This window comes from Etheostoma cragini, chromosome 7 (genome assembly GCF_013103735.1).
Source record: "Etheostoma cragini isolate CJK2018 chromosome 7, CSU_Ecrag_1.0, whole genome shotgun sequence".
NCBI classification, from domain to species: domain Eukaryota; kingdom Metazoa; phylum Chordata; class Actinopteri; order Perciformes; family Percidae; genus Etheostoma; species Etheostoma cragini.
The window spans coordinates 22,608,563-22,629,981 of NC_048413.1; the positions used below are offsets into that span (position 1 = coordinate 22,608,563).

The 21,419-nt window shown below is 41.4% G+C and overlaps 2 protein-coding genes across 2 annotated transcripts in view; one reads left to right on the top strand and one right to left on the bottom strand.

The window, feature by feature from the left end:
• Nucleotides 1-3,879, bottom strand: part of tmco4 (transmembrane and coiled-coil domains 4) — an 8,606-nt gene extending 4,727 nt beyond the window's left edge. The window contains exons 1-8 of the mRNA XM_034877428.1: nucleotides 3,753-3,879; nucleotides 2,928-3,078; nucleotides 1,967-2,141; nucleotides 1,803-1,830; nucleotides 1,579-1,708; nucleotides 1,350-1,447; nucleotides 957-1,100; nucleotides 678-797 (exon numbers count right to left, since the gene is read on the bottom strand). Coding sequence (XP_034733319.1) covers nucleotides 678-797; nucleotides 957-1,100; nucleotides 1,350-1,447; nucleotides 1,579-1,708; nucleotides 1,803-1,830; nucleotides 1,967-2,141; nucleotides 2,928-3,078; nucleotides 3,753-3,795 — 889 coding nt within the window. The 5' untranslated portion in view covers nucleotides 3,796-3,879. The remainder of the gene's footprint in view (nucleotides 1-677; nucleotides 798-956; nucleotides 1,101-1,349; nucleotides 1,448-1,578; nucleotides 1,709-1,802; nucleotides 1,831-1,966; nucleotides 2,142-2,927; nucleotides 3,079-3,752) is intronic.
• Nucleotides 3,880-14,966: 11,087 nt separating this feature from the next.
• vwa1 (von Willebrand factor A domain containing 1) overlaps nucleotides 14,967-21,419 on the top strand; it is an 8,739-nt gene continuing 2,286 nt past the window's right edge. Inside the window, exons 1-4 of the mRNA XM_034877368.1 lie at nucleotides 14,967-15,354; nucleotides 18,039-18,596; nucleotides 20,082-20,408; nucleotides 20,874-21,149. Coding sequence (XP_034733259.1) covers nucleotides 15,270-15,354; nucleotides 18,039-18,596; nucleotides 20,082-20,408; nucleotides 20,874-21,149 — 1,246 coding nt within the window. The 5' untranslated portion in view covers nucleotides 14,967-15,269. The remainder of the gene's footprint in view (nucleotides 15,355-18,038; nucleotides 18,597-20,081; nucleotides 20,409-20,873; nucleotides 21,150-21,419) is intronic.

The following is a 21,419-nucleotide window of genomic DNA, read 5'->3' on the forward strand; positions in this document are numbered from 1 at the left end:
GGCTGATACGTTTTATGTAAAAGCAAAACTTAAGTGGTTTGTTTGTTTGCATAAGCTCAGGTGAACACCCGGGTATAGTTTTAGAACATTATGTGCTACTGTTGCTCAGCAATCCCATCTATGTTCTTCTCGGTTTCTCTGTAATATTCCTGTTCTTTTGGGTTTTTTTCCACCTAACTACATCAACACCAATCAACATAGAAATTTCATTCAAACTTTAAAATGTTTATCTTACGGAGGACATTATCATAATTACCGTTTGTATGCTCCATACCAAAAAAACATGTTTTGTTTTTCAGGATGTGTTTTGACGAATTTACAGAATGTTCTACTCAGTTTATAATAAGAGGCTTAACAAAGATAAATATTGGAAGGTAAAATGAATTGCTCCTTTTAATTTTAATCAAACACAAGTCCAATGCAGCTCTAAGTTAAATTTAGTTGTTATGATGCCACGATGTCTTACAATTTACACTTCTGACCGCAAAGTATCAAAAACAGACATTCATATCTGGTTATTTTATCCATGAAATTGTTCTCAATTCATTGGACAGAAAATGTACAGTAAACTGTATATTGATATTGCCATGTAAATTAAGATATACCATGATAGAGGACAAATCCATATGGTCCTGGAAATTGTAAGTGGTTGTAGTGACAGCAGAAGCCATACTTACTGTATTTACCACTGCAGAGCCAACCGGTCACCGCGATGGTGAGGTGAAGATGCTTCCCGGATCTCAGTGGAAGGAATTCAAATTCCTCTATCGCCCCGACACACTTCTTCATCTTATAGCCTAGAGAAACAATGTGTAAAAATACAGAAGGAGGTGAGAAAAGCCAAATATATGAAACTAAGGGGATAGCACAAATGTGTATTTACTGTATCACGTACAGTCGAAATTCTGATGATAAGGGCTTCTTTCTGCATGCATTACGTCTTTCCACATTCTTACCTGTCAATCCAGCTCCTGCTGCTCCAAACAGGGAGGCCATGATTGCAATGCCAGTGGCTGAGCCCAGAGCAGCAGCCCCTCCTGCCCCCAGCAAAGCACTGGCCCCTGCTGCCACTAAAGGGGCGGCCAGCCCACCTGTCACACCTGGCAAAGGCACCAACAATGCAGTCAGAACCGAGAAAAAGCCGATATGTGTAAAATGTGGCCATTTAAAGGTAGGGTAAGTCTACGGAGTGTGTGGTGAAATGATGCAATGATTATTCTGATACAACTCTATGGTGATTTATTATCAGTTGTTAAGATCATCAATTAAAGTCTATGTGTACACATATGATACTGGTTGAAGTCCATTTAAAAAATGTTTTTAAAAGCACTTGAAGCAGAAATAATCACCAATCACAGTTCCTCCTCCCACGGTGGCTAGTCCAATGAGGAGGTAGCGGCGCAACTTTCGCCCTCTTTCTCTCTTCAGCCGCAGAGAAGACTCCTCTCTAAAGAGCAGAGTCAGACAGACCATCTGAATTAGTTAAAATATTCATGAGCTCTAAAAAAAATAATAAGCTGCTTGTTTATGCCACGTTTGACTGTCTTGCGCAGTGTTTACACACAACACACAGCTTACTCGCTCTCCTCTCCTGCTTCCCTCAGCCTTTCTCCCAGTGTTTCCTCAAACTCCTCCAGCTGCTGTGGAAAGACTCGCAGCAGACAGCTGACATGACGGATGAGAACCCTTGATCTGGCATCATACTGGCCTGTGACATACCGTGAAAGTCTAAGGAACAGGCTTATGTAAATTTACACCAACTCAAAGTAGAGATAGTTATTAATTCATCAAAGGATTCTTACCGTCTTTGACAGAAAAAGACACCAGATCCTGTAATACAAAATGAAAGCTGGTCATAATTTGTTGGTTTGTAGAAATCCAGACATAAGCTAATTTGTTTGATTTGCATGATCAGTTATAAAACACTCCTATCAAATCACAAAAAGAAATTAAGAGTGAGTAAAACCTGGATGATCGGGGTGGCCCCTGAAGCCAGAAGTGGTTCGGCCTGTAGGATGGAGAGAAAGGTGTCGGAGCCTTCAAAGCCCAGGCCTGACAGGAAAGCCCCCATAACCGGCATCACAGACTCATCCAGGTTCAGCCAGCGGACCAAGCCCTGCAGATACTTGTCCCTGAACACACTGAGAAACAAACAACTGCTCATCTCCTCAGGTTAAAAGCTTTTTAAAGCGTTATTATTCACAGTCTAGATAAACAAGTTCTTAATGCACATGGATATTCACATGTGGAAAAAGGAAAAGCAGCATTCAGAAATGTTGCATTTGTGCAGAAAAATAAATAAATAAATAAATAAACAAAAGGCCAGACCTCAGTTTTCTTCTTCTAAATCCAATAGCAAACCTTTGGAAATGTCTGGATGTCTGAGACTTCTTAAAGATCAGGTAAAAATCTCTCTCTCACCCACACTGGTAGATGACCACATGAATAACTGCACGTGAAAGTCCAAATTTGATTTTGTAGTTTTTGTCCTTATGGAGAGACAAGTCTAGATATATGCAACACAAATATATTCAAATCAAAGATGTATTCAAGACCAGTAACCTCCATCTATCTATCTATCTATCTATCTATCTATCTATCTATCTATCTATCATCACACTGTTCAACGATTTATAACGTGTCAGTGATCACTCCCTTTTCCTTAAATAATTAAGATAGAATTAGAGGAAGGTGGATGGTAGATTTTAGGTAACTAGAAAAAAATGGAAGCAAGCCCTCTTCACAATTACTACATTGATATTAGTAGAATGTACGCGCGCGCGCGCGCACACACACACACACACACACACACACACACACACACACACACACACACACACACACACACACACACAAACACAAACACACACACACACACACACACACACACACACACACGATGACATTATCCTTTGTTGCTCTGTTACCTGTTTTCAGGTCCAGTGAACAACTGGCCCAGAGAAACACTACACAGTGCAGCATAAGCAAACCGGCCCTGTTCAGTCAGCTGTCTGCTGATTATTTCCTGTGGGATGGGGTCACCTGGGGCATCTCGTGTTGTTCCAGCCCCCCCTGGGTCTAAGGTGATAAATAAACAAAGCTTAATAATTTACCTCAAAAAGCAAAACAGTGCATTTTTAAGGTGGCAGTTTGATTTACATCATTGAAGAAACCAACTAGAAGTGACACATTAAGACATATTAAAGTCAACTGTTATTGGTATACAGACAATGTGTATGTTAGAATAATTGAAATGCTGTCAACACATACTGGCTCAAATCGCAGATTGGAGGTTCAATGCGGTTTGGTGGATCACCAGCATGCCGAATTTATCAGACGAGCCCAATGAATTGATATAAGGACTTAGGACATACAAGATCTTGTCAGCTATGAGAAGCCCTGTTCGGAGCCTAGCTAGTTAAGTTTGACGTTTTGTTCTGACATTACACGGAATTAGGTTACAAGAGTCTAACTTCGTGCTTCTTATCATCTCTCTGATGAACTGGCCTGAATTCAACATACAGAGCTAGCTTAAAGGAGCCCCAAGTGTTTTTTAACTCTCCTTATAGCTTAAAGTAAACTTTAACAGCACGCAACACTTTTGTTAGCTGCTACTACAGCTGAGAGCACTGCCTCCGCCTGGACAGTTAACCAGCTAGCTAACAGTTCACTGGTTACTTTTGACAAGGTGGTCAATTTAATAACTTACTCTACTGCCGCACTAAACGAATATTATACGTGTCCTACGGTACCTGGAGCAAAATTGGTGTCCGTACTGCTCTGTTTTTCCTCCATGGCCACAGATATCTCAACTCTGTAGGCCTACTCTGAACTTTTGTTGCCTTCACGTGTTCCTCCTACAGCTATGCTATCCCCATAGCACACTTTAATAAGGCACCACAGCGCTATGGAGTTAGGTCTGGGACTCTTAATACATCCATGTAGAGACTACGGCACTGACCCAATCGATTTTAATGGTACATATTCCCCTATCAATCAATGCAACAAAACGGTTATTGTTGATGTTTTAATGTTCGCTATCAACCGACACATACCTAATTAGTGTTGGATTGATAATATTAACAGAATAATGCATATCGGAAACACCTTCGATGATACGATTATGTTACTTTTGGAAACATTTTGGCTATATCACTGCGCTGGGTTAAAATGCGGCTTTTCTGTCACAATAAAAACTTAGTTGGGTCATTCACATGGTTGTTTACATTTTAGTTTTAATATTGTCGACTGTCCTTGAAGCTATCATTTGTTTGCAACTGTTGAGTGACGTTACGTCCTCCACGTAGGCTTGCGCAAAACGGGGTAGAGGTGTGTTCACGACTGACACGTTTTTAAAAGTTTTTGTCCAAGAAATTGTTGTAAAATTGACTAATAACACATCTGTAGGTCAGGAATGGGGAGTTATGTGCCACGAGTGACTGATGTTACTGATTAATACTGCTTTACACAGAGAGGCGGGACCCAGTGAAACCCTGTTGTGACCACGCTCCAGTCTATGCCATTTAAAGTCTATGCCTGTGACACATGATCCAAAATCAAAGCTAGTTCAACTCCTGGCCAGTAGGTGTGAGTGTAACATTTATTTTCTCACCTCGTATTCTTTTTCAGTTGTTCTGTTTCCACAACCCTGATTACTGGTATACCAATTATTAGTGCTTGTCACTTCAATTAACGTACTGCTAGCCTACTCTATTCAATGTACGCTAGAGTATACTGAAATGTGGCAGAGTTACCAGTAAAATTGAGCAGTAAAGCAATAATATGCCTTATTATTATTATTATTATTTGGTCACCTTCTATCCACACACATTTCTGAGTTGATCCAAGGTCCATTTGGATAGTCGTCTGTCTGTGTCTTTCTGGCTGTCTTTCTGTCATCTGCAAAAACACCATTGTTCAATGGTGTGTGGTTAATACATGGATTATAATAGCGGTGGGGTCACAAAAAGAGAAGAGCAAGAGAAGCGTAATAGACCAAGGCCAATGTATTTGGAATGACTGGGAATATTTTTATGTGCATGGGAGATATGCCATCAGCATGTGTATATGTAGCATAGTATAGTTAAACATTGTGTAGTACAGTGAAATAGTAGGCTAGGCTACAGAAAAATGAAATATAGTAAAACTAAAATTTGAGAATGTTATCATCCAAGAGTGAGGGTTAAGTGTTCTGACATTGTTGGATTCAATGCATATCAGTGACTCTTTCATTTACTCTTCATTTTTATTATACACTCTTATCACTGTTCTGTTGATCGCTGACTTTCTCTTTGGCATTTTCAAACAGTTTGGCTGCTCCTCTCCCACTCCCTTCCCAGTTACTTCATCAGCTCCAATTTACTGTACTTGGCACCGCTCTCATCTCCCTTCATGGTTTCCAGTCTGAATTCTATGCAATGACAAGACAGCAAGGCAAACACCGGAAAAGTGTGCCAAGGCAGATAAAACTTCCACCAGGTCTTCGCGTGGAGGAACTGTTAGTACAATGTGGATACTTTGTCAAAATAAAATCCTGGCCTTGTCACAGAGGAATCTCCAAACCTACGTGTTCTGTATTTATCTGTCTCTGAAAGGTATCCTGTTTATACAGCCTACTGAACAGTCTCTTGTGTATCATTAACAAGACTTTTTATGTAGCAAAGCCACAGCCTGAATCCAAATGATATAAAATAGCACATCTTTATTTGGAATGTCTTTCTTGGATAGTATTAAAATGATTGCTACACTAAACACAGCACGTATTACATACACAACTAATTTCTTATGATAAACAGATAAGAGACATTGTGAAAGATGAATAGTTGAATAGGACTAATAAGAGTTCTCATATTACAGACTTGTCTAGACATGTAATCAGGACAAAAATAAAATCCCATAGTCTGACTTTGAAAACCTTCACTGTTGAAAGGCAATGATGGAAAACACAATTTTAAGTGAACCCCTGATGTAAAACCCCTGATGTAAAATCCTGGCTATTTGTACACCTGCAAAATAACTAAGTAACTAATTTAATAATCAATTCATCGTTTCAGTCTTTTTTCACGCAACTATAACAATTGACTGATAGATTTTGTCTACTTGCATTTTTTTAAATGTGAGGATGTGATGCTTTTCTTGATGATAGTAAATTAAATATTGTTGGGGTTTTAGACTCTTGGTGGGTAAATACAATATCCACAACATACATACTAACTACAAATACAATTTTTAAAGAGGTCCCAAAAAGATGAGTACACAGTTTCCTCTACTTACAGTACAGCCCTCTGGCCATTCCATATGTCACTTTTAAGTACCTAAGAAAAGCCTAAGAGGTCAAAAAGTAAGTTGTGATGTCACATCACGGCTCTGTGAGGCTGTATTTTGACACAGTAATCTCTCGAGCGTTAGACTTTCTTTGAGCAGTTTGGGCTTTTGGATGGAAGTCCTCACAGCACAAAAGAGCACTTGGGGGCAAACTGAGGCTGTGAATGGAACGTTCTTTTTATTGTAATATGCTGAACTATTAGTTAACAAAGCAGAATTCTTAGTTCTCAGTTACTCTTTTTAATTTTTTGGGAAACAACCAGCAGATCCTTTCCAGAGGGCTTTAGGTTCATTTGGGTACAGCTTCTCAGATGCCAATGGTGTCAGACCCTACTGTGCTGTTAAAATTACTCATAAAATGTTCTTTCGGTCAGATTCTTCATAAATCATGAGACACTTAGGTAGTATGAACCTGCCATCTTTTCAACTTGTCTATCTAACTTGCCCTAAAGAGTTTGTATTCATAGTAAGCACAGAAGACAATTACATAGTATTCTCTACCTATAGCCCTCCAGCCATTTCACATGTCACTTTTTTAGTAACTCAAGCCTGTTTCCAAAAAACGCCTAAGAGGTCAGAAAGTAAGTTGTGTTGTCACATCACAGATGTACAGTACAGTATTTTGACACAGCGGTGTCTCAAGCTAAATTCCAAATTCAGTTTCCTGCTCATTGGAATAACTGTGGCCAAGATATGCAACTTCCAGGGGGTTGGTCCCCCCTAACTTTGTCATTTTCGGAACTATCCTGAGTACGAAAGTGCATGGAACCGTTGGAGCCTTGCACTTTTAGTACTCAGGCCCTAATTATAATATTTGCAAAATATTGGACAAATTAAAATTTCGACTGAAAGCAGTAGATGTCATGGTAATCCATTCAATAGTTATTGAGATGTTTGCTATCTGTAGAGCTAGCGTGGCTAAGAGAAAGAAAATAGTATGGGCAATTGTTACAAAAGCAGCATTAGATATATATGACTGCCTCACAGTTGTTTACAACCAAAGAAGTTTAAGGACAAATAAGACAAACTCTTCAACCTAACCAGCAGCCCCTACGTCTCACACATCACCCATCAATCTCCCTTCGGCTAAAACTCCTCTTCCGTCTTGTATTTGAGCTGTCACTTAACCTGCCAGTGTGTGTGTGTCTGTGTGTGTGTCTGTGTGTGTGTGTGTGTGTGTGATCAGTCTTACAATGGATTACTCATTGAATAACAGACAGGCAGACAAGCAGAGCTCAAGGCAGACAAGTTCAAACACAACTACCCCCCCATACCATACATCACTATCAGACAATATCAGGTTTCTTCTTCTGTCTGACACTCATCAGGAGGGGAGCTGAGGGAAATCGAGACAGAGTGGACTGTGTGACCTGTGTGGCACTTTGGAGTGCGCGTTATGTGTGAGTACAGAATAAAGAAAGAGCAGGAAGCGGGAAACATAACAGAGAAAGAGGTGAACTTTGAGCGTGTGTACAACGTGCCTGGAAGTGAAAGGCCCACACTTAGGTATGAAGGCTGCGGATGTAGATGACAGATGAATGTGTTAACAGGCAGGATGGGCCGGACAGCAAGGTTGTCATCTTTCTGTCATTAAAGCGCGTCGGATGTTCATCACACACCTGGTGAGGTGAAAACATTTGCACCACGGACAGAAGTTTCAACCTCTCTGATATATCTGAAGCACAAGTATGAAGACTCTGATTTGACCAGATGGACAGATTGGGATTTTTGAAAAATACATGAGCCTTTGTTTACATTTTTTTTATTCTTTTGTCCCTTACTTTAGAGCGAGGAGATACAAGAAAGGGGGTGGTTTGATTCACTTTGCTTAGCTTTGATAGTTTTCCAGGTCCTCCCTCAACTCAACCTGTCCCAACAGATTCCACTACGGATGCACTTGTAATTGCAACACATCCCTACCTCTTTAAACTTTCAGACATACCACAAAAGTGACTTCAGCTACCTTTTCTGAGTGCATTTATAAACTGTATATGCATGTGCACCTCTGTCAGTTTACATGTGAGGACTTGTGTACATTGCTTGTTTCTATGTGTTTGTATAGTATGCAGGAGTGTTACTAAGGGTGGAAGGCAGCTGGGACTGCTGAGGAGGGAGTGTGCGTACAGTGAGAGGCAATAAGAAGGGGCGAGGCATCACAAAAGGAGGAAAGAATGGATAATCCAGCTGTTGTCTATTGTGGCCAAAAAAAACACTTGGGAGGACCAGTTGAAATGAAGATGGCGAAAAAGAAAAAGGGACAGTGATAGGCCTGCTATAAAAACAGTTCCGCATGGGGATGATTGGAGGAAATGAAGGTTATGATAGAGAATATGAGGCTGAAAGGATTTATGAGAATCCTTGTGACGTGAACACAGACACAAACACACTTCAGCACAGTACTGGATTGTTGCTTTCCATTTGTTTGTGTGTGAGAGAAGTGCCTGTTACATCCAGCCAACAGTAGCGTACCATGCTCCTTCCCACAGGCTGCACAAGAGAAAGCCAGCGCTCGGACAACTCTGACATCGATGAGTCACAGTCACTGACCTTTCTCATGTGGTTTCTGAATAAGTGGGACTAAAGTATTTCTCGGATTATACTGAGCGTTAAACTTTCTTTGAGCAGTTTGGGGTTTTGGATGGAAGTCCTTACAGTACAAGAGAGCACTCAGGGGCACAGTGCGGCTGTGAATGGAATGTCCTTTTTATATGGCTGAACTATTAGTTAACAAAGCAGAATTCTTAGTTCTGTTACTCTATTCAAACATTTTTTGGAAACTACCAGCAGATCCTTTCCAGAGGGGTTCAGGCTCATTAGGGTAAAGTTTCTCACATGCCAATGGTGTCAGACCCTACTGTGCTGTTAAAATGACTCATAAAATGTTCTTTTAGTCAGCTTCTTCATAAATCCCGAGACGCTTAGGTGGTAGATGAACCTGCTATCTTTTGAACTTGTCTATCAATATTCCTGATGAGTTTGTATTCCTACTAAGCCAAAAAGATGAGTGCATGGTATCCTCTACCTAAAACCCTTGAGCCATTCCTCAACACAATAAAGCCATTGTCTGCGCAGATCTCTCAAGATCAGCCAAGCCAGCTATATCGACCCAAATTGGCACAACCAGAGGCAGCCTGTGACATTTTACTGTGGAAACATGCAGTGGGTGTTGGCCTCACCAGTGTGAAGATTATTGCAAAACAGATGTTCTAACTAGCGAGATGGAGCCGTATACCTCGTATTACTCCAAGACAGTGAGCAGACACGGGTGTATCTGTCCAAACTTAAATATACACTGAATAATTCTGTGAAATCGTGGTTCAGCTTTGAACCCAACAGTTGCTTGTGTTTAATGTAGCTTGTCATATTTGTTTAGAGAAAGCAAAGATTGAGCGTTTCCCTGGATGCAGTCAGGTCTTGCAACACAGGGAGAGATCATTTATTAGTGCCAGGTTGCTCAAACAGAACTAAATGTTCCAAAAGGTAAATAGTTATAGGAAATGTCTTTATATACCCTGCTTAAAAGACGAGACCCACTGTGGACATACAGGATGTTAATCAGTGGATGCAGGAAAGTACCGCTGACGCAGGACTAGGGTTTGTCAGTGTTGTTCAGGAAGGTAGTGGGCACTTGGCACAATTCTAGTCTTCTGCACATCCCAGTGATGGGAAGTCCCTCTGACTTTCCTATCTGTATTTTTAGTTTGACGGCTTTTATTTATGTGTTGTGCCAAAATCCAAATATTGTTCTTGGCTCTGTGTTTGAGCTGTTTCCCTGAAAGGTCCAAATGTATATTCTTCTAAATATTTTGTTTGAGTTTCCCTCTTATTCAGCATCCTTTGGATTTATTTCCCTTTCCCATCACTCTTATACCTGCGTCACCCTTTTTCCTATCCCTAATCTCTCTTCTCGATCAGGGTTTTATTTAGCCCATCTTTCTTCATCTTTTTGTGATGCAGATTCTTTTACTAAGAGACATTTCTTTTTTTCTTCCTCAAATCTACACAAAAAGCATGGTTGCTATACCAAGCCTCAAATACCATAGACTAGCAAAAAGTAGAAAACATAGTTGCAAATATAGATCCGTGGAATCTACTTAACCAGAGACAGTGGCATTCTAAAATGTAGCCAAATCCTTTGCAGCCAACGTTTAATGGGTAATTACAACTAGGCTGCTATTATGGGCCAAAGTTACAAGAGCCTGTATAAGAAGGCAGTAACTTGAGTGTTGCAGGCTTTAACCCTCTCCCAAAGGATGGACTGTTTTTCTTCATGTCCATGTTATAACGCCCTTAGTGCTGTAATGGGCAACAATGTTGTAAGCTCTTCCATTTACGACATTTTGCCGTTTTTGCCTGTTGTCCCGTTGCACCTTATCCCTCTGCTCCTGCCTTGCCCAAAGCTAAACGGTGGAGTTTACTATGCTGTGTCACTTTTTTCCTTTGTACAAGAGTTTTATTATTATGTATTCATCCCACCAGGACTATGAAGGTATGTGAGAATGACGAGAAACACATCATTGTTCAGGTTGCATAATCTGACACATTGATTGAGGCTGTGGCGGCAATGTGCTGACATGATACTGTTAGGTGGAAACAGCTGGTGATGTCAGTGGAGTTCAGTGCAATATGGAACACTAACTCAAGCTGCAGTTCATGTGCTTGACACATGCCAGTCAGCTGCATGTAATCATTCTAGTCATTGCACAACATGTGCAATGATGGACATGATGAAATACATGCAGAAATGCGTTCACGTACGTGCACACGCTTATGCAGAGACTATACAGAGCATGCTCTGTGTTTGTGCGGTCACACACACACAAACACACACACACACACACACACACACACACACACACACACACACACATACACACACACATACTTACATCTGTGCCAAGTTGTTTCAAGTGGGGGTATACTGAGTGTATCTATCTGATTTACAGCTCGCTGACTAGACGGGAGAGAACTCCCATCTGTAGTGATATCCAAACAACACAGTGTCGTTGACCATGAGCTTCAGGGGCTGCAGATGTGCGTGTAAGAACTTGTTCAGACCTATAGGGGAGGTACCCAAAAACAGCACAAAAATTAATGTTGCATGTCTGTTGCTGCAGGGTGTAAAACGATCATGATCTAAGCAGGGAACTTGACTTCCAAGACACTTGGAGTTCAATTTAAGCAACAGAGCATAAAACAAGAATTTTAAGAAACCGGACACAGACAGTGTCATGGCTGCCAAAGTTGTAACTGTCAATGCGTACAAAATGAATTATGGGTGACTTACGAGCCACAAACATAATTGTATGTTATATAATTGCATTAAGCACAATGGTGTGCTTGTACTTGTCTAATAGGTGGTGCTCTTTTAACATTGTTTTTTAACATATTGATGATTGCAATGAAATATAGGTCAGACAGCGATATCATAATGCTTTCCAATGACTGACTGCACTGTTAGTGTTTAGTTACTAGGTGTGTGTATTGGGAAGGGCGTGTTTATTGTCAATGTCTCACTGGAACAATAGAAGTATTTGGACACGATGCGTCACAGAGGAATCTAGACCTTTGAATTCTTGCATCCTCTCCCGTCCATTTATTACCGCCTACCCCCTTTGTTTCTTTCTTGTTTCTGTGTCTCACATACAGACGCACACACACACACACGCCAACACACATAGACACACACACACCCTGAATCACACAGTAGGTCCAAAGGCTGAGTGGTTGACCTCAGAAAAATAGCCTGCATGCAAGCTGTTGACTATTTTCCACGCTAGTGCTATGTGCTGTATAATTTCAAAGGTGCACTCCCAGTGGTTTGAATACTGCAAGTATTTGTGGTCTCTCTCAGTAAACTAGAGGTTCCATAATCTCTTGGATAGCGGAAATTCTTTGCAGTCTTCACCAGACAAATATTGAGAAAAAAGTGTAAATCTTACGGTAAATATTACTGGCATTGTCTGAAAACTAACTCAAGGGGTACAAAAGATAAATCAAGAGGTCATGTGGGCATTTCAGCAAATATTAAATTTCTTTTACAAATGATTTATGTTCTTATTCCTTGGTAAATCCCAATAAACACTCCCCATGGTGTATATGACTCATTTCAAGCAAAAACGTCAAGTGAGCTTTTAGTGGATCCCCATTTATATCCCTGCTAATAAGGTAGCATGAAGACTTAAATCTAATTGTGGCTCAGATCCAGGGTGTTGAAGCCTGTATGGGGAACACAGCCCTATTTACTACTCTGAGTTACTGGGGAGACTGGAGAGAGAAGGGAGGAGTGAGGTACACACACACAAGCCAGAAAGAAGTAGCCAGAGGGAAGTTGAAGCAGTCTTACTTTCAAAATAAAGGCCTCTTTTTGTCAGCTATGTCCCCCACTAACACAGAACGTTTAGGGAACGTTAGGGAACGTTCGTTTTTGGTTCTCTAAAGGTTAGTTCGAACCAAACCAAAAACTAACGTTTAGGGAACGTTCCCTCCTGGTTATAACGTTCCCTAAACGTTAAGAAAACCAACCAACCGTAACGTTCCCCTGCGGTTGCACCGTAGGCCTACCTTCACACTTTCTTAAAAAAAAGAAAAGTCAGTGCTGATCACTGACTTTTCTTTTTTTTAAGAAAAGCTCTACTAGCCTGACAAGCCAGACCGTGCGTTTCAATTTCTAAACTAAAACTCTACTAAGCCTATATTTATCTGACAGCTAAAGGTACCAGTGCTCCCTTTACAATTTGAATGAGCTGCGGCGGCGGGAAGAGAAAGTCCAAAATTAACTGAAAACAGCGTGCAAGTTTTTCCTTTTAGCATCTCACATCAGGGTTCCAGTCACTACCACTACGGTCAGAAACATTGGGCCTAAATATGAACAAAAACGTCGCTGTCAACGGGCTTATCTGCTGATGTTATCTACCGAGTGTTACCTTGAAACCATCCAGCAAATAGACGGTACTGTAGCGAGGTTAGCTACCTGAAACTGGTGATTTAACGTCGCCGCACATTTTAACTGGGGGGACAGAGGGACCGCAACGATGGCGTTAGCTTCTTGTCTCATCTGGGGTTGTCCAAAATGCTATTTTTCAATAAACTGTAGCGTAAGATGACCGGATTTCTCAGACAAAATCCGGGGACATTTTCAGGTCAGAAGCAGATTTACCTCCATCACACGTCATGTTTTTATTTTTGTAAAACTTAAAACGGGGACATGAGACCTAGAGCTGTTTCCCCCAACAGACAACATTATGGAAAGGATTTCTAAGGAGGTCGACATTTCTGTTAAAGATAAAGATTCTTTTTTTAAACATGGAAGTCCGTGAAATTGCGTTCGCAAAACCCACCAGACTCCATGTAAATAATCATTGATTTTAGCATCGTAAAATACGGCTTTCTAAAACATCTCTGAGCTTGTCTTGAGCGACTATATCTGCTCCGTTTGGTCAGTGTTTTCTTTCTTTCATTCCAATATCGGGTCTGTCAGTCACAGTGAAAACCGGGGACATTTCCGGGACAGGTTACCAAAGGTCACTGGTCACCCTACTGTAGCGTTCATATTTCATGAGACCCGCGTGAGTGCGGATTTCATGTCATGTTTCGTCGGGTTTTGTTTGTAACTTGGCCTAAGATTGAGTGACAAGTACTAGGCCTACCCCGTGTTACTTGGTTGCCACCACTTCGCGAGTGATGACGTCCTGTCACTGTCCCAGTCCATCGGGGAAAGAGCCCATGTTGCAGGTTAACTGACACTGTTGATTATTGGGTACAAAAAGCACCCAACATATGTATATCATTTTTAAAAATGTCTCCAAATAGTGTTAAAAGTTAGTTTTTGGTCATTTATGGTATTCGCGGGTTTATTAAGTCAATTCGGCGATGACGTCAGAATGGGGTGCGAAGTCTCAGCCTGGCACTAGAACTACGGTGACTGACTGGGATGTGGAAGAGGAGTAAAGGCCAGCAGCCAAATAATTACGAACGTGCCAGACGTAAGAGGGCAAATGAGGAATTGTCAAGATTGTGGGGAAGTCTCCTTCATTTATCTCCTTCATTGCCTTTTTGGCATGACTTTACCTTTTACTGTCAGTGAATAGCAGTGAGTGAACGTCAACGTTTACCACTAGGAGCGCTATGAAGCAATCTGTTAATCAGTTGGTTCCAGTTGTGTTATTTTTTGTGTATGCAGGTGAGGATGCTTATGCACATAAGCGAGGCATTTCTGCCAGTGGTTTTAAACCATTGCACTGAGGTGGCGTTAAAAAATACATTATATAGGCTACATAATATGACATTATTTTTTTAAAGTGAGATGGGTGTGTGATGAATGGCTATTTACATTGTGATAGATTATTACTAGCCTTTTTTTTTTGGAATTTATTTTACTTCCTTAATGTTAGGCTATTCTGCCGCTGACTTAAGCTTTGGGTTACCCAACATGGCATGTTTCGACAATTATATGAATAGGCCTACATATTTAACCCTTGTCAGACAAAGGCCATTATTGTATTTTGGCCCATATTGACATTGCTTTAAAAAAAGGATGGATGTAATTAGCCTTACCAAACGATTATTTTATTTTGAAAGTGTTGCCCGGAAATGTATTCACTTCCCGCGTGCTTGATATTCGTGTGCTGAGCGCAAGCGAGGTGCATTTGCGAAGAGTCTAGGAGCGTCCAGACACATTGCGTACACAGACTTAAGTTTGGAGTTTAGTTTGAACTTGAACTTCCACGGTCTCCAGTTACCGAGTGGTTGATAATGCTCAACGAAGAGGAAAGAGAAAAAGAGAAATAGAAAGCTGGACTGGATGTGACTCAATTATGCTTTCAACCATAATTTAGAGACTGGGGAATACGCTCCTTCGGGCTGCGGTGGATATATGGTTGACTCAAGAACCCATAACATTTGTGTTATATTTGCTTCGGGGGAGCTCACTCATAACTATTGGGATGGAGAGCCACATGTTGTTGACATGGATGCTGTTGTGTATGCTCCTGCGGCAGTCGGCTCCACAGAACCCCCTACCTGAAGAAGGTAAGTTCCCCTTAGATGGACCAAGTTTAGTTTTTCATCATCATTATAATTCAGGAACATGTGCCAGAAATCCATTTAGAGACAGTGACTCAACGTATTTAGTATCAAATTAAATTAAAATGAATATCTGTATTTTCAGGACCAATCACTTAAAGATCATGCGGTGGGGATCCATAAACTACCTACAATGACCGAATATTTTTATTTGTTTGTTTTAATGCATTGGTGGGTACACAATATGAGATGCACTGACTTTGCCACTAGATGCTACAGGAGGTGGAGGCACTGTCTGAGCTCAGGGTAGAACAGGGTGGGGTTCAAATTACACCAGTGTTCTCTGTAAAATGGCTCCAGGAATGGAATTGTCAGTTGATGAAATCCCACAGCCTGGGGCAGTGATTCCCAAATCAGGGGGCAAATGCAGGGACCACACATGCAGCCTGGGAATAACTTCAGGTGCTCCGCATAAAACACACACACACACACACACATGTACACACACACACACACAGTAAGGGTTGAATTCCCAGATTATTGTCTGCTGATGAAATATCTTGGCATTACAGCAGTGGTTTACAAAGCAGTCTCCAGATCAACTGAGAAATAGTTTGTAATCAATATGTCATTCATTAAAGTTAGGTCTGATCTGCAGTTCCAGTTTTTCACATCCATGATGTAGGCCACTAAATAATATATATGCAATACACATATGAGGGTCACTAAGAATAAATAAAATATTTCTGTATTTTACACTGATACAGAGTGGAGACACTCCTCGGTGAGTTTACAGGCTAATTTTGATACGAATAGTTGTCTCTCATCGGCATCATTTCTGACCATTGATGACAGACTGGCAGTTTGATTCACTTACACGATAAAACAAATGATATCAGCCGATTTCACAGCGGCGTCTTAACACCCTGCGGTAAAGCTCATGACCATGAAGTGTCTGAGAGGCTAAACTTGGTGACCGCCGAGTCTGTCAGTGAGAGCGGATCTTTATGACTGGGTTAACATAGTAGGCTACTTAGTGACATGCTTTGCTATTTTCATTCATTTCAACAGGGACCGGATTAGACCGAACCAACATAGCTTACAGTAGTTGGGCTTTTTATAAGTGTGCTTGCTGTTATTACTGTCATCCTTACCTCAGTGGGCATTGTGAGTAATTGAAAGGTAATCAAGAACCAAGCTTGATATAAGAGAGACTAAAAAGCTGTGGCTGTTGTATACTTAACCACTAGATGGCTGTTAGCTTGATTATTCTTATATACATATCTTATCATATCATATCTTTGTAATCCGTTGTAATGTTCCTCATATTCATGCAACATTTCTGCACATTCAGGCTGGATTGCACATGTTACAGACTCCCATGTAATGCCCCATGTGCTCAGCAGGTTTGGAGACCTGTTCTGCTCCTGTTGGGTTTTACTGGGGTCACGGAAGGTTTTCAACCATCACATCATTCAAGTGCTTGTAGTCCACCAATAAATCTGATTTGCCACGCAATTGATAGCAGCAGGCTTCATTCAAACATGTCTTCTCTCTAGATTAACAGTGAAGCGACTATCTCAAGACGTCAACGTGGTTTTCAGATAAAGACATACCTGAACATAGGTAAAGATAGGGGGCTGTTATACAGAGCGACCCACTTGCTCCAAAGTCCAACAACAAGACAGATGTAAGGAATTCTTTAGGTTGATGGAGGAAAGGCAGTCAGCATGTGTGTGTACATGTTTGATTTGTGCGTGTGTATATGCCTCGGTGCATTCTCAGCTTTTAACACCTCCGAGTCTTTTCAACACCCAACTTTCAGATATTTAAAAAAAAGAGGCAGAGTTTTAAGGTGTCTGAGGCAATGATGTTATGGCAGTCTTATAAAATCACAGTAAGTTATAAGTAGAAAATTACAGTAGATTTTAAAAGTGGGTGTTTTTTCTTGGATGACTGCACAATTTGCGGCTAAATATTACTGTTTTTTAGTCTTTATTACTGTTTTTTCTTTCTGTTTTCTCTCTTCTCTCTATATGGCCATCCAACATTCCTCCTCGTCTCCCACATGGAACTGGCAGTACCCCCCCCCCCCCCCCCCCCCCCCCCCCCCCCTCATTCAGCCTCACTCTTCTCCTTTTAATGCCTTTTATTTCCCCCTTGTCCCACCTCCTCTCTTCACTTCCTCTGCCTTTACAGCTAAAGCCCAGCAGCTACTGTTCTCCCCCCTCCTGCCCTTCACTCTTGGCATTCACTTTTAACTTTTGCTTCTGTTATGAAATATGGAAAATTTGGGAACCCACTCTCTGCCCCAGTGCTTGAATCTCTTTTATCGTCCACTTCTGAAGTTATCACAATGCTGGCATCATTTTGTAGTTCCTATGTTTGTTTGGATTTCTTCTTATCTTCATTATCATAAATTGCTTCTGACTCTTTGCTTTCAAGTTAACAATATCCTCTGTAAAAGTTGTTTTTCCAAGAAGGTGGAGGGAGAAAGAGAGGGGAGATTCCAAATGTGGGTGTGTATGTGTCAGTGAATCATGAGTGTGGACCTGTGGAAAAAAAAGTTGTGGGAGTAAAAGGAATCCTAGAGGAAGTTCTTACATTCACATCAAAAGGCAATATGCACAGATATTGACTTCTTGATTTGCATAATAATGACTGAATAGACCATTATTTTTCCACCATAGTGCTGAACTGCTGCGAGGGTGACGTCCTCTTCTTATTGGATTCCTCTGGAAGTGTGTCGGCCTATGAGCACTCCCGCATGCTCACCTTCCTGTCTGAGCTCCTCCTCCCATTTTCGCTGGGAGAGGACCAGGTGAGGGTAGGACTTCTGCAGGTGGGCACCCAACCACGCCTCGAGTTTGGCTTCGCCACCCATAGCTCCCAAAGTAGCCTCCAGAGGGCTTTGGAGAACACCAAACCTCTCAGGGGGGACACCAACACAGTGGATGCGCTGAAAATGGCAAAAGAGCGGGTGCTGAGTCCTGGAACAGCAGACGGGGCCCGGCCAGGGCTCCCTAGGGTGCTGGTGTGGTTGACTGATGGGGTGAAACCAGGTGATGTGATTGGACCAATGGTTGAGCTGCAGGAGGAAGGCGTGGCTGTGCTGGTGGTCTCCACTGGGCACGGCAACTACCAGGTGTTGAGGCAAGTGGTGACTCCGCCTGCGGAAAGCCACCTGTACTTTGTGGACATCGACGATATGAGTATCATCCTGGAGGACCTGCGGGATGCCATCATTGGTGAGTATCGCTGGTGATATTTCAGGTTGAAGGTTTGGAGCCTGAAGTGTGCCACCAAAAGAATTACAAAATGTTCAGTGTTTAATACTACTCAAATCATAAAGGATGACCTCCTATTTCACCCTTTTAAAATGGAATCACAAAATAACATTTTAGATTTCACCTTTTGTGATTCCATTAACTACCATCAGAGCCCCTGTTACTGCTTTGCGGTTTGGACTCTGGTTTAATTTGTGACATTTTTTTTTGTATATAAAAAAGACTAATCTTTAATTAAAAGCAGTAAAGAAATAGAGCGCCTGGGTAGCTTATCTGGTAGAGCACGTGCCCATATATAGAGGCCCATGGTCCCTTTCAAGTCTAAGCTGTGCTGTCAAAAATAAAGGCAGAAAAAAATTGTCTTAAAAAATTTGGATATGATTGTCAGGCCCATTATTAAAATGGCATATCAAGAAGCAATATTCAAGCCTTTTTTATTTTTTTATTTTAATTAATAGAATTATTATTGGTGAATTAAATGATTTTATTTGCTTTGTGATTGCAACATTTAATGCATCTTTTCCCAACTGTTTTCTTAAAGCTGCACTGGACATTATGTTTATATCAATAATGGAATGATTGACTGTGGGCAAAATCCCTCCCTATTTACCATATAGTGCACTATATTTACTGTGCGTCATTTTATTTAAGTGTCTGACGTTGATTATGAAGTTTATTCTGCCATGTTTCATTGTGCCCTCAAAAATTCCCACAATGCAGCAAAAAAGTAGTGTCCATGGCATGTGCTCTTCTTTGTAATTACAAACTGTTCCTGAAGAGCTCTGCGTTTTAAAGACCACCTCTCATTCACAGATGTATCATATGTCTCTGGGCTCCTCCCTAATTCCCGAGATGCTCCTGAAGACAGTGAAACCAGTGTGCTTGTGTAAGGGATAGGATGATCTATTAATGGATTAATTATTCAACTTCCCTCGCTGCATCCTCCAACACTATGCAAGACATGATACATCTTTGTATATATATATATATAGACTGGGAAGGTCGTCCACTTCCCTGGCCTGATTAGGTTGCTGCCATAACACTCACAATTGACACCTCAGCAATTAAACAGTGTTCTGCAGCTGTAAAGCATGATGCATAGTATAAATAAGGCTTGTGCACAACAATAAGAAATGCACCAGTCTTTACTTAGTGCCTAAGGATCCGATCACAGACACCGATGCCTCTGTGGCATATGTTATGTTGGGCCTGGCTTGGCTATTTCAAGTTGTCGTATTGCAAGAGCTATGAAAGCATCCAGAACCCTAAGTCTGGCTGTGGACGTGGGTGGCTGTCTGAAGCAGAGGCGCCTTTAGCACTCTGTCTTGTTGTCTTCCGTGTCACCATCCTTTCTCTGTCTTGGCAGAATTATAACTTCTTCAATTACAATCCTGACAGGCCTGTTTGAACACAGTAATTTCATTCATCTTTTTCCTGTGTCGACAGCAATTATCCGAGCTGAGCGAATCAACATCCGTGACGTCTCCACTAACTCTGCCACGCTCCAGTGGCGACCCGTTCTGTCCGGTTTGGCGGGGTACTACGAGATCCGCTTTGGTCCACTTCCGACAGGAGGAGGTGGTGGAGGAGGCGGAACTGGGACCAGTCCGAGCACCGGCGGTAGTGATTTCCAGAGACTAACCCAATCTGCAGATTCCAGCACTGCCAGGCTAACCGGCCTGAAACCTGATACTACATATACCGCCACGCTGACCCCGAAGTTCAATGAACAAGTGTTTAACAAACTCTCTGTCACCTTCAAAACAAAGCCAGGTTGGGTTACATCCTATTTACACTGTGTTATGACCCATATGTGTGCACTAAATCACAGATTCCAGTTTCTCAAATCTTTGTATTTGTAAATTGAATATCTTTTTGTTTTAAGGGTCCAAATTGTAACCCCAAAAATCCCAGTAATTTGGTACTAATTATAGTAAAATCAGAAAAAGATCAATTTCAAAGTAAATATTTTTTTAATAGTTGCCTATTATCAGAAACTTTATTTTTTACATATGTTGAATTGTATGCTTGTTTGTAGACACATTTTTGTTTTCACTGTTCAGACTTGTAATGCTAGTAATTAACTTGAATTAATTAATTGGAAGTTTACCAATAACTGTCTCCGTCCTCTCTCTATGCGTGTTACAGTTATTACAGGAAAGTTATTATTAGTAGGTTATTTTTCCTCATATTATCTTATACTGACTCAATATTTTTTATTCTTCCCACGCACACCAGAGGTGCTGAGCCCAGCTGTGGTAACAGTCTCTGAGTCGGGGCAAACCAGCGTTCGGGTGAGTTGGGGTCCTCCTCAGCCGGAGACGGTCGCAAGTTACTACATTGAGTACTCAGCCCTGCCCAGGGGCAAGCTTCACGCTGTCACCGTGGGCCGAACGCAAAATTCCACGCTCCTCACGAACCTCCAACCAGATACGACTTACTTGGTCACCGTTAGTGCCCGGCACACCTCGGGCACAGAGAAGGCCATGTCTGTCAAAGTGTGTACTGAGGAAGGTGAGCTACGTGAAGAACATGGAGTTAAACTTGGTGATTAAGGATCCACACACACTTATCTCACACTCATCCTAATCCTGCGCAGCCTAGAGCTTTCTGTGTCTTAAATTTCAAATAATTACTAGCAGTTCCTTTCAGGTTTGACTACTCCAAGAGCAGTTCTGAGCAGCTAGAGGAGCATGGGCCAATCTGTCAAGGCAAGGCAAGGCAGCTTTATTTGTATAGCACATTTCAGCAACAGGGCAATTCAAAGTGCTTTACACAAAATCA